Source organism: Chaetodon trifascialis, chromosome 15 (assembly GCF_039877785.1).
Source record: "Chaetodon trifascialis isolate fChaTrf1 chromosome 15, fChaTrf1.hap1, whole genome shotgun sequence".
Classification (NCBI taxonomy): Eukaryota; Metazoa; Chordata; class Actinopteri; order Chaetodontiformes; family Chaetodontidae; genus Chaetodon; species Chaetodon trifascialis.
Window position 1 is genome coordinate 5,940,663 of NC_092070.1, and position 13,487 is coordinate 5,954,149.

The following is a 13,487-nucleotide window of genomic DNA, read 5'->3' on the forward strand; positions in this document are numbered from 1 at the left end:
CTGCATGACACAGAAAGGAAAATGTTCATGTCCTGATTATGGATATATTCTAAACTCAGTTCTCAGGGTTGTGATTAGCCCCCTAGCTATCATTCCCTCGTGTCCAGTCAGTGAGTCGGTGGAGTTTCAGCTCTGGCTATTTTAGAGCATTCATTAAAAAAGAAAAGAAAATGAAAATGTAGGGAAAATACAACAAACAAAACAACGCGCTGGCCCTTTAATACTCTTGTAATGTGAATTGCCGCATCAGTATGTGTCCAGGATTGTGTAAAATTTAACCGGAAATACATGTAATCTGCCTTCATAATTACGTTTAAATGTTGAATATGTTTAAATTTCACCTTTTTTATAGCGCATAAAAACATAGTTTCGTTCATCAAGGATAATTCCCATGTGTATCATGTTGACAATAATAGTTTAACATTATTTTTAATTGACTGTATGTGCCATATACTTGCCTAATTGATTTTATTCTGAAATCTTGTCGGAAGTGATCGCATATTGTTTTATACACTTAACACTATCACTGTCCCTGACGGCTGAAAGAAGCCAGACGACAACAAGAAGCGCACGAGACATCACAGACAGCGGAAAGCGTGTCTCATCGTGTTGAAAGGTAGGTGGACGGCTTCTTAGTCGACACAGAGGACATGGCGGCTTTATCTTCATCTGTTACGGTCACCATTGTGCATCTTGTGCTTCTTTTTCCTCTTCGCTGTGACAGAGCAGCTAACGTTACCGCTGGACTGGCTTGACAAAGGTGCGTGCGTGTGCGCGCGGTACTGTGTGTGTGTGTGTGTGTGTGTGTGTGTGTGTGTGTGTGTGTGTGTGTGTGTGTGTGTGTGTGTGTGTGTGTGTGTGTGTGAGTGTGTGTGTGTGTGAGAGAGAGAGAGAGAGAGAGAGCATGCTTTGTTATATGTGACCCCTGAGACTAATTAGAAGACCACTCTGTGTGTGGGTGCGTACAGGGTTGTGTGTGCGTGTGTGTGTCTGTGTGTGTGTGTGTTAAGTGAGGACACACAGTAACAATGTAAATATAATATTAGAATATGTATAAAGAGAAGAGCCTTTGAAACACACTAACATTGCTGACAGCTGACGTCAAAATATCCGTGATCAGGCACTTGACACCCCCCCCCCCCCCCCCCCCCCCTCCCCATATGGGCATAAAGATAATGATAAACATCACTGGAAGATGTTTATATTACTTCATTATATTATATTATATATTGGGATAGTTCCTTCTGAAATCATGTTAAAAAGCGTTGTATCAGTTCATCAGTCGTTTAAAGTAAATGGGTTCACTACATATAAGGAAACAACACAGTTAAAACCAGGTTGTGTGTACGAGACAAGGCAATATGAATCAACACCTTTTATGTATTGTATATAATGGTGTATGTGTGTGTGTGCGCGCGCGCCTGCGTGCACATCCAGCAGCGTTTGTTTCTTTACATATTGGCGCAGCTGAGCAGATGGATGATGGTGGGAGATGGAGGGAGGAGGGGCAGTGATGGAGAGGGAGTAAATAAGGAAGTAATGGAGGGGAAGATGTCAGGAGGAGAGGGGCGTGTGAGCAAGGCAAAGTGTAAAGGCAGAGAGGGGAGGGAGAGGATGGGGCAATGGGGGGAGCTGATGATGTTGAAGTTGGGAAAAGGAGAAGGAGACAAGTGGAAAAACCAGTGAGGAGAGACAGAGGAGAGAGAGGTGTGAGGAGGAGAGGCAAGGTGAGGAGGAAGAGGGAGATGCAGGGTAGCAGATGGAGTTCACAGCAGTGAAATCAGTCATTTGTTTGCTGAGCAAGCATTTTTTTCCCCTCATCTAATTCTCTCCTATTGTTCTGTATATCATTTTCACCAATGCTGAATTTTCATTTGTGTAGATCCCCATTAGCTGCTTGTTGTTGTAGTAGCTGCGACATTTTATTATGTAAATTTCGTAAGTGAAAATAGTTTTTTGTTCATACGCATACACAGACATAAATGCATATATCTGCACATAAAACACATAAAACTAAATGAAGCCAAATAAAGTACAGTGCTGTACTGTCTGTAATATATCAGTAGTACTGAAGTACACACACTGCAGTTAAATGTGCAATCAAGATACTCAACAAAGAACAGCACACTTCACAATTTTTTTTTACTTTTGTCAAAATAATCTTCTCTGGATTTGACTGCTGGGGCAGCAGCATCTCGACTGCTGACAGGAAGAGACTGAAAAGACTGGTTACGAAGGCCAGCTCTGTCCTTGGATGCGCCCTCGACCCAGTGGAGGTGGTCGGAGGAAGGAGAACAATGGCTCAGCTATCATCCCTGATGAAGAACATGTCCAACCCCATGCAGGACACTCTGCACTGTGCAGCTCCTTCAGTGATGAGCTGCTTCACCCGTGGTGTGTGAAGGAGAGATACTGCAGCAACTTCTTTCCTGCTGCTGTCACACCTTACAATCAACATTTTTCCCAGTAGACCACACGCACCCAAACTGACATTCATTCATGAACAACATCAGTACATACTAAACTGTGTAATATCAATACTGTATTACATCAGTTTCAGTTTATCACAGATATAATGGTGTTTATATATAAAAATGTATATTTTGGCCAATAAATAACAAGAAACAAGTAATTCAGAAACAGCATAACCACAAATACTGATTTTGGTAATGGCTTGAAAATACAGTTTCTGCCATCTGGAATGTTTTAGTCTAACTTCCTCCTCAGGGCCCATGGGCAATAGGGCTGGGCGATAAAACGATAGCGATATGTCTCATGATAGACACGTCATCAATATCAATAAAAAATGCGTTCGATAAAACATTTGATAATTTTTTTTGAAGTTGTGAAGCGAGGTTGGTTGCATGAACAAAGGCACTCGCTCTCAGGTAACTGAGCAACATAGGGAGTAATCGCTAATCAGTGAGAGAGACACGCTAACACGCCAATCATGTAACATTATCAAGTTCGGTTGCGCCATCTCGTTGTCACGTGTTTGTTGCTCCGCGAGGAGTGAGATTAGAAATAGAAAGCGCTGCAGCGAGCGAAGAAATTGTCGATAAGACAGGGAAAGTCAGCTCACCAGTACAGAGTTTTTTGGATTTTATAAGTCGGACCGTAGTCAGACCAATGTGGTCTGTAACTTATGCAAGACTGTCGTCCCCACTCAGACCGGTAACACCACAAACTTGTTTAACCACCTTAGCCGCGCTCACTCTTTGGAGCACAGCCGTATTCGCCAACGTCCAACAACATCTGCAACCGCAGCACCACCGCACAAGCAGCTGACCACCATGCAGAGGTATCTGCTTCAGTGCCTGATGACAAATCATCTAAAAGGCACGAAGATATAACGGAGGCAACTGCTATGTTTGCAAAACACTGCACATATCTGAAAACATTTTATTCAGCAGAAGTTGAATCAGTTTGTGAACTTTCTGCACTAAACCTGCACGAAAAAAGTTCTCAGGTTTCTCTCTGTTTACATTTTTACACTTTTTTTTACATTTATTATTTGAGTGTTTTCCATGGTTGTGTTGACATTTCCTTTCCTTTCTGCCTTGATAGCTGAGGGGATTATAATCACAAATTGAATGTATTTTTCTCCTGGGTCCAATTTTAAATAGGCCATAAAAAATATCAATAATTATCGATATCGACCAATATCAAACAATATCGTGATAGAGTTTTCAGTGAAACAAGGCTGATATGGATGAAATCCAGTTTTTCCACACATGGTTTACATCCAGTCATCCCTCCATCCTCCTCTCCTCTTCACAAGCTTTACTTTTAATGTGATTCTCTCTTCTTCCACTCTGTCCTGCTGCTCTTGCCTGAGGTGTTGTGTAATGCCTACTCTAGCTTATAGAGTACATTCTGTGTGTGTGTGTGTGTGTGTGTGTGTGTGTGTGTGTGTGTGTGTGTGTGTGTGTGTGTGTGTGTGTGTGTGTGTGTGTGTGTGTGTGTGAAGGAAACAGGAGGGCAGGTTTCCATGGCAGTCACAAGCTGTATCACCAGCTTTGTCATAGCAACACACTGAGATAGATAGATAGATAGATAGATAGATAGATAGATAGATAGATAGATAGATAGATAGATAGATAGATAGATAGATAGATAGATAGATAGATAGATAGATAGATAGATAGATAGCTACTGATGCAGAAGGGATTCCATGTGTAGTTAAAGGGTGTGTGTGCCTCTTTGTTTCCCTCTCTCCCCCCAAATTGCCATTGTATTGTGTCTGTTGTCATGGTAATGTATAGATTAGTTACGCCCACATCCCCTCCCCTCACCCTCTCCCTCTCTCTCTCTCTCTCTCTCTCTCTCTCACTTTTATATCCCTCTTTTGCTCTTTCAGTATGGCTGCTCAATTCCAGAACAATCGCTGAAGCTCCGCCCTCCCTTGCTGATGTCACTACCTGCTCTGTGTGTGTGCGTGTGTGTGCTGTGGTGGGGCGATAATTCAAATGCCTACTGGCTGTAGCTTCGTATGACACAGGCATGAGAGCGCTGTCGATCTTCTCACCTCACTCTCGGCGAGAAAGGGAGGAAGTGTATTTCCAGAAAAGCCAAACTATTCCTTTAACTTCTTTGAAGAAGCCTGTCATCGAGACGTGTTTCCTTCCGCGCTGCAGTGTTTTCTTTGCAGCCACAGCTCTCTGTTGTAGCAGTGTGAGAGCACCTTTACGGTTCAGCAAAGAGTCAACGTTTCTTTTCTTCCCTCAGCCAGAAAGTAAATAAGCTCATCATGTCAAATTATTCCTTTAATTTCACCAAAGGAGGGCAGGCTTTTATTAAAACGTACGATTATGTTTGCAGCCACATTCTGTGTGTGTGTGTGTGTGTGTGTGTGTGTGTGTGTGTGTGTGTGTGTGTGTGTGTGTGTGTAGGTCACTCACTGTCCCTCAGGTTGTGACATGTTGACGCTGGGCAGCAGTTAGTCTTAGCACCAGCTGACATAGAGGGCTGTTTTCTGGGCTCACTTCTTTTGTTTAGAGGATGTCTCAGGGGCTGGATTTAAGATCTTGAGATTGAAGATAAGATGAACTGAGTGCTCTCTTTTGAATGCTAGATGCCAGTGGATATCTGCCTAATTCTGCTCTGCATGCATTTGTTGGTGTGTGTGTGTGTGTGAAAGGCATCTGCAGAATTATGCATGAAAAGATTCTGAGATGTTTGTTCCAGCAGGTGTGTGTGTGATGTGGACCCCACCACACAGGAATGGGCTGGATGACAAAATCCAATATTTTAAGGCAGATTTCAGTGGGAATTTGTAAATTATGATAATAATGATAATAATTGGATTCAGAAAAGTCTGTGATTCTGTTCTGGTTATACAACAGTAGGTATGACTCATCCTATGTTCAATGAGTTGATTGTTTATGGTGAACTTTATCTTTCTCTCTCAGACTGACTGAAGCTCTACCATGCCTGTGGCCTCCACCAGGACAGAACCTGGTGAGACAAGACACTTCCCCCCTTCAGCTACTATTAAATTCTGATTGTTCACTATATTCACGTCCCGCCTTCGCAACCAATTTACAGAAACTCTCTTCAGTGGGTAAAAAAAAAGAATACCAGTGTAAGAATATGTGATGTGGGAAAAAAGTAATGTTGGCCAAAGTAATACTTAAGAGAGAGCATGGTTTCTGTCGAAAAGCTGTTATTGAATAGTAGCTGCCGATGAAACTCTTTGAAGATAACTGTGAGAAAATAATAACCACAGTCAAAAGTATCTAGCTACAGAATACACTCCAGATTGTAGGACAAGCTGTTAGTTACTGACTGATATTCTATTTAATTAGTAAGGTGTTTAACTGGTGGTCTAAAGTATTCTAGATACTGATTTATTTCTGTATTTATTTATTTATCTTCCACAAAAAGTGAATGTATTTAAAGCCCACATGTTTATGGTGTGAAAATGTCCCAGTGGCAGCATCAGAAAGACACAGTGGCAGACAGCCAGGCGCACTGTTGCACTCCTCCACTTCCCCCTACAAACACATAGCGCCACACATTTCCCATCATGTACAATTTTCACACACAGTAGGCTATTTTAGGGGGGGTTGGGAGGGATGCCATGCCCTTTTTTAGCAAAATGACCAAAACACATCCCCCTTGTTAACCTGCCATCCCCCCTCTCCATTCCACAGTAACGGAGAGAGTACAGGAGCTGAATTTGTTAGTCTAGTCTGCCTGAGTCATTGACTCAGATTGAATCTTTGAAATATCAGTATCCAGACTGTATTGATAAATCCATGGCGCTGTCTGTGGTGCTGAAGTTGACAGATACTTTTAATCTATTGTAGCTTATATACTCTATAGAGTAGAGTTAACTTCATGATCTAAGTGTAAGTAGCAAAGTTTAGTCACAGAAGAGTAAGAATATACCTAAAAGGGCTTTGATCTGATGATTCCCCCAACAATGAGCAGCTACAGCTACATCAAAGATAACAAAGAAAAGCCAGAAAGATGAGTGTGTAACATGAGACATATGAATTAAAATCAGTCCCACAGTTAGAGCCAGAACCGCTCTGTCTCATTTGTCACTGTCTCATTTTCTGCCCCTCTTTTCTGCCTCCTCATGTGTGTTATAGTGCCCCAGGTGGTGGACGCAATGAGTGACAGCACCACCAGCTCCACCACGGCCAATGACCTGGACCTCATCTACCTCAAAGGCATCATGGAGAGCCCTCAGGTGTGCCAAACATTAATGAATACACACCCACTTTTCATTACATCTGTAATGAAATGGACTTGTTGTGTATGTGTGTATCCATCTAGATGTGTGTGTTTGTGTGTTAGGAGCAAGAGGAAAGTCTGAAGGAGCCACGTCTGTCGCCAGTGAGGGAGAACAACGTGGAGCTCCTGCAGGAGATACTCAGAGACCTGGACCCCTTCACACACCGCTCCAACACTGCAGCTGAGCTCGCCCGCATACTCACACAGCCTCACTTCCAGGTGTGGAGCACACACACATGCAGTACATACATTACAGTGAGAAATATAGGCCACTGTCAAAGACCACACAGGAAGATCAGACTCTTTTCTCCTTATAGAGGTAGTTAAAATCTAACACAGAATTTTTTTCCCTCTTTGTCTTTTCAGTCTCTACTGGAGACTCATGATTCAGTGGCGTCGCAGACATGTGATAGCCCACCCCCGAGTCCATGCGATTTTGTGGATCATGAGCCAGAAGGCGACCACAAGCACAACCTGCCCCCTCCACCTGACGCAATCCGCATGGTGGGCATACGCAAAGTGGCAGGGGAGCATCTGGTAGGTAACATTAAAACACAAACACAGTTGACACGGCTGAGTTTATTCTGTGTTTATTGGCATTTTCTCTGTTCTCAGCTCTCTTAGTGTGTGTCGTGAAAACATGTAATCAGTGATTCGAAGATGTCCCCAGTTCCACATTCCTGAATGTTGTGCTTGTAGTTATGCAGTACACAACAGAAGATCATCAGTAGTTGTGGCTTTACTCTCGCTTTACTCACTGCTGTAGATGCTGATTTTGCTGTAAATGATGATAGAAATAGTATTGACTATGTTTCAGGGTGTGACATTCAAGGTGGAGGCTGGTGAGCTGATTATAGCCCGCATCCTCCATGGAGGAATGATCGACCAGCAAGGACTACTGCATGTTGGAGATATCATCAAAGAGGTAAGATTGTTTAGTTTGTGTTATTTTGGGACTTTGGTGTTCTTTGGTGTTAGTTTGGACTGAAACATGTTATAGTCACACAATCTGGTTAGCTTAGCACAAAAGCCTGGGAAGCAGGGGGAAACAGCCTGGCTTCGTTCAGAGGTCAAGAAAATTCATAACTGGTGTCTTTGATCTTAACTGTGGAGTGCCTCATGGCTCTGTCCTGGGTCCTCTGTTTCAATAACTTTTGTTCAGAAAGTTTGTCCAATGTGTTGGCAGGTGAATGGACGAGAGGTGGGCCAGGACCCCAGGGTGCTGCAGGAGGAGCTGCAAGCAGCCAGCGGGAGTGTAGTTCTGAAGATACTCCCCAGCTACCATGAAACCATCCCGCCAAGACAGGTGACAGATACAAACAGGACACACAGAGCAGACACACATGGTCACATGACATGTCAAGTCCCAACTGCCATTTGGGATAAGGACTTGTGTCTATATTTGTGTTTCCCCAGGTGTTCTTTAAGTGCCACTATGACTACGATCCAGCCAATGACAACCTAATTCCTTGCAAGGAAGCGGGCTTAAGGTTTGAGACAGGAGACATCCTGCAGATCGTCAACCAGGATGATGTCAACTGGTGGCAGGTGGAGTACAAGAACAGATTTTCTTTAGATTAAAATAGCCACAGGACCATGAGTGTTTTTTAATTCATGTATACGCTCTGTGTGTGTGTAACACAGGCCCGTCATGTAGAGGGTGGTAGCGCTGGATTGATTCCCAGTCAGATGCTGGAGGAGAAGAGGAAAGCATTTGTTAAGAGAGATGTGGAACTGGCGCCTGCAGGTAAGTGGAAAGAATAAATAATGAGATACATGAAAAACATTTTACAGCTTAAAGGTCTGGGGATTTGGGGCAAATATAATTGACTTGAGGGTTGAAGATGTAGCTTATGTCTTTAGAGAGTGTTGCTATACTATTACTGTGAGCCCTTCCCTACTCTTCATTGTGTGCTTTGTTCTCATCCTCAGTCTTGTTGTTTACACTGCCATCTGGTGGTGAAATGCCACATCTGCAAATAAATGTCACAGAAAATTTTGTGGTAACCCAAGTACCAGTGATGAGAGGAGCTTTAACGAACCCAAGGGCTATAGAAATGTCTAAATCACTTCACTCCAAATGTCCTGCTCTACACTAAGTGAAGTCTGAGAATTGTGAAACGTTGTGTGAACACTGTAGACTTGCAAGTGCAAGAAACATTATCCAGAAAGAATATATAGATGATAGATAAGAGATAATGAAATGAAAAGATTGGTCCCAGAGCTGGACCCTAACTCTCAGTATAAAGGTTTTTCCTAAAATAGTCAACTTCTCCATTAATATCTGTTTCAGCCAGAGACACAGAAGTCAAATAAAGTAAAATATAGTTAAATTTGGAAGAAAATGCTCTGCTCTTCAAAAATCTGAGCAGCAAATAGTGTTCTGATATGCACAGACATTAAATCTTATGACAATACTAGTCAGCTGCTCACCAAACAGCTGCCGAATAAGCCAGTGATTGGCAAGCATGAAGCACTTTCAGACTCTGAACGCCCCATTTATGTGACAGGGAATCTTTGTACTGGTGTTGGTGGGAAGAAGAAGAAGAAAATGATGTATGTGACCACCAAAAATGCAGGTAAGAAAGCCTGTCCTGTAAAACATTACAAACATTCATTATCATTTTCTCCAACTTTTCCTTCTTTCATTCACATGTCTCTCCCTCCCTCCCTCCTTCTTGCTATCCTTTAATCCTCCCTCTCTTTCTTGCTCTTTCAGAGTTTGACAGACATGAGATATTGCTCTATGAGGAGGTGGCCAAGGTCCCACCTTTCAAGAGGAAGACTCTGATTTTGATTGGTGCCCAGGGTGTGGGGCGACGGAGACTGAAGAACAAGCTCTTGCTGAGGGACCCACTTCTATTTGGCACCACCATTCCATGTATGACATTTGAAGTAGTCTGTTACTAAACACATCAAAGTCATTCTTCCAATGATTTTAATCTTAAATAATCCTGAAGACATCATACTGTATAGCTTTAATCAAGAGCAGGAACAAGCTGATACGGGGAAATACCTGTGTGTGCATAAATGAGTGGGTTTTTACGTCTGTCCAGACACGTCCAGAAAGCCCAAAAAGGGCGATCGCGAGAGTCGCATGTACGCCTTCACCAGCCGCAGCAAAATGGACACCGACATCAAGAACGGGCGCTATCTTGAACACGGAGAGTATGACGGCAACCTGTATGGAATCAAGATTGACTCCATACATGAAGTGGTTGAGGCTGGACGCGTCTGCATATTGGACGCCAACCCCCAGGTACCCACACGCATCACCACGAACACATTATGGAGCAACTTAGCACCCTGTTTTAGCATGAAGAGCCACACCAGTGAAGCTGTGGGCTGTAAACCCAAAACATGAGGCTCTAGAAGGCAAAAATACCATGTAAGGCTGAGTGTGGCAAGAATTCTTTGTGGATTTGACATCACACAGAATCATGTGATCCTTTTTAACATAAAAATATTATTTAGTGCAGCCTTAAGGAGCCTAAATTAAATCCATTTTTTCAGGTGTTATATCCTTTTTCATGGCACTTCCTCATACTTGTAGTTCCATGAAGCAAACTCACTTACACTCACTACCCCGAAAAATAGAAACCTATGTGCACCAGGATGGCATTATGTTCTTGACCCTTCATATCAGTAAATGAGGTGGACACAGCTGTCATGGTAACACAGTCCAATACAATACAGCCTCACAAACGTAGTGCTTACCGATATTCTTCTAGTTGTTCAGTTTGACTAGAAGCTGTCCAGGGCAACCAGACCTTGCTGGCCACCTTAAAGCTCCATTCAGTCAGTTGAGTGTCTTTTGTCTTGCTCAAGGACATCTTTAATGCCAACTGATGTTGTAGGAGAGTACATAGCTTGTCATGTACCATGACCAGTCAGGAAACTCCAGCCAGCCAATCTAAACCCAGTTGTTTAAACTCTCGAAGACTCGCTTCCTAATTGGACGAGTTTGTGTGTTCATGTTGCATTCTAGTCTCTCAAAGTGCTGAGGACCTCCGAGTTCTTGCCCTACGTGGTGTTCCTTCAGTCCCCAGACTTCGAGGTGTTAAAGGCGATGAACCAGTCAGCTGCAGAGGCGGGGGTGGCTGCTAAGACATTGACGGTAAGAAACACTTCCAGGCATGCATTTTCAGCTCAGGAAGCAGCTTGGTGTAAACTGGAAATGAGTCAGAGAAGAGTTCCTGTGAGTCCACTAAGAATCCAAGAACATGCAAAACCAAGTCACATGTCTTCCGTCTCAGGATGAAGAGCTGCAGAGGACATGCGACGAGAGCACCAAGATCCAGGCGGCCTACGGTCACTACTTTGACCTCAGCATCGTCAACGACAACCTGGACGAGACCTATCGCACCGTCAAGGCTGCCCTGGAGACGGTTTCTAAGAACCCCCAGTGGGTCCCCGTCACCTGGGTTTTCTAGAAAAAGGCTTTGGAGGGCAGAGGATGGAGGGCAGTAAGGAAGAAGAAAACGAAGGCACTGATATGTCCCTGTAAATAATGGAAGTTCTTATTTCACTGAGATGAAATCATAGCAGGAGCTCAGTATCAGAAAGCTCTTTTCTTGCTGAAGTAACAGCTTTCCAGGTTTTCATCAAAGTGTGTAAATAAGGCATCCATTATTTAAAGAGGATTATATTTTTTTGTGCAGCGAGGTCAGGAAGGAGGGAACAGAAAGAGGATAGTCCTGAATGTCAGAATTCACAAATTTTACCTGGACACAAGGACTGCGCTCGTGTGTGTGTGTGTGTGTGTGTATGTGTGTGTGTATGTGTGCGTGCGTGTGTCCCTGTTTGTGCATTGACTTTATAACAAAGACTTTTGTATGTTTTTACTTTAATTGTGCCATTACTGATGATCATCAGCAGACTTTGTCATTGTTTACATTTCATGATCAGAGAGGTCAGTGCTGATGGTTCTTCTTAATCTGGAAGCTATGAGGGCTAGTTTACCAGCAAAACTGGATCAACTGATTCTGTTTTTCATTTAACTGACAAAAAAGTGCATCTAAAATGTGGATTTTGTTTGTCAGGCAGTCAGAGGCAAAACCTAAAAAGTCATTTGACTAACACATGCTTTGCTTCATTTGCTGTTTAAAGCACAATAATCAGATTTCCTCATGCCAAATTAGTTTTTAATGGAGACTATTATATTTGGCTAATTCTATGTGATTGAATGGCAACGACCTCACAGTCCATCTCTTCTCTGTGTGTGTGTTTTTAGGCCACCTTGCATATCTTTGTCTTTGTTTTACCCTCAGAAGCAACGCAAACAGTTACACATGTAATGAAAAGGCAGAAAAGACGTAAAATGTGCACAATGATATGTTAAAATCACTTCCCGTCTTTGAGGTAAGAGAAAGAAAAAGCCACCTCTAGAATCGTCCTGTTTAGCCGTTAGCACTAGTCCTGTGAGTGTAGCCCCAACATCAACAAGAACAGACACAAGCATTGATTTTGCTGTTCCACCTCTGGTGTGACGAGGTCTTTATAGGCAGATGCTGAACCTCACCAACCACAGAACAGTTGTTTTATTGGGGCCAATCACAGCAGCTGTTAAACTTAGTTATCACGCAGCAATCAAACAACAGCATGTTGAAATGAAACTACCTTTCAGATGTGGAACAGTTTATGCTGACTTTATGGAGCAGCTCACAGGCTTAGCATGACAGTCAGATATATTAGTTAAAAAAGGTGCATTGTACAGTCTGAACCCCCTCTACACAGAAGCACATACACACACATACCTACACAACCTACACAAGCTCTGTTTGCTTTCAACATTGCATTTCATATGAATGGGCAGTGTGGTTCAACACCCACACTGTCATTCCTAATTTGCACTTTTATTTTGTGGTATTTATAATTTCACTCAGTTCCAAACACGTTGTAGATAGCATGTAGATACACAGTGATATAATAGATACTTATTTAGTGGGTATGAGACTCTTGCCCAGTATTTACAGTATGTGACACTGTAGTGATTACTTTGAGAATATTATCCGTGAAGACATGCGTACAGCGGCCTGCGAGTGAGCAACACAACAACAAAATGGCATAAACCCGACAAAATTGAAGCACTTTGTAATGAAAGTGTGACAGTAATTTGCATTTCAAAACATTTAAGTCATCCTTTCTTTTTTCTTTGTATTCTCAGATGTTGGGTCGTGCACTCTTGGGTCACTGTACCTGTCACTCTGTCCATGGTGCCAACTGGAAAAAGCTCATCGTGCAGCTCGTCTGTTTTTTTTATTGTGGCAGCTACTGGATACCTTTGATGCACAATGAATCATTCAGTGCTAAATGAGTAACATAGGCGTATTAGAGGAGACGTTTTTAGTGGCTCATTCTTTGTAAAAATGACGTTTATATTTCTGCTTTAGTTTTTGAAAGTGTTCTTTGTCTGGCAGCTATATTTGGATCTCTGGAGTGATCAGTTTTGAGATTTGTGCACCTCGGTTGTTGTTCTCTCGAGGACTTTCCAGAACCTCTCTGTGTCCTTTATCTATGAAACTCATGAATGCAATAAAAACATTTTTTTCACTGTATCTTTACTCACTGGAGTACCTTTAAAAGTACATTTGGAACTCAAAATGAATTTGGCTTTACCAGCTTCTATCCAGAATATGGCTCACTGACAGTTCTGTACATATGTCCACTGTATATGTACTAAATATGAACTATTAAAGGGTTTCATTCCAGAATGCTATATAATGAGTATTCATTTTGAGATT

The 13,487-nt window shown here is 42.5% G+C and overlaps 2 protein-coding genes across 5 annotated transcripts in view; both read left to right on the forward strand.

Moving 5' to 3' along the window:
- LOC139343486 (SWI/SNF-related matrix-associated actin-dependent regulator of chromatin subfamily E member 1-like) overlaps positions 1–13,487 on the forward strand; it is a 366,467-nt gene that overhangs the window by 148,199 nt on the left and 204,781 nt on the right. The window lies entirely within an intron of this gene.
- Positions 515–13,457, forward strand: mpp2a (MAGUK p55 scaffold protein 2a). Of its 4 annotated transcripts, XM_070981168.1 has the most exons (16): positions 552–616; positions 725–760; positions 5,412–5,460; positions 6,600–6,700; positions 6,808–6,963; positions 7,111–7,281; positions 7,562–7,669; positions 7,931–8,050; positions 8,161–8,292; positions 8,389–8,491; positions 9,255–9,323; positions 9,464–9,625; positions 9,801–10,003; positions 10,733–10,861; positions 11,001–11,149; positions 12,911–13,457. In XM_070981168.1, the coding sequence occupies exons 3-16, from the start codon at positions 5,430–5,432 to the stop codon at positions 13,029–13,031; spliced, it is 1,755 nt and encodes a 584-aa protein (XP_070837269.1). In that variant the 5' UTR covers positions 552–616; positions 725–760; positions 5,412–5,429; the 3' UTR covers positions 13,032–13,457. The 4 variants fall into 4 exon arrangements, with proteins under 4 accessions (XP_070837268.1, XP_070837271.1, XP_070837269.1 ...); XM_070981167.1 differs by lacking the exon at positions 725–760 and having other exon boundaries at positions 515–616; XM_070981169.1 differs by lacking the exon at positions 552–616 and having other exon boundaries at positions 673–760.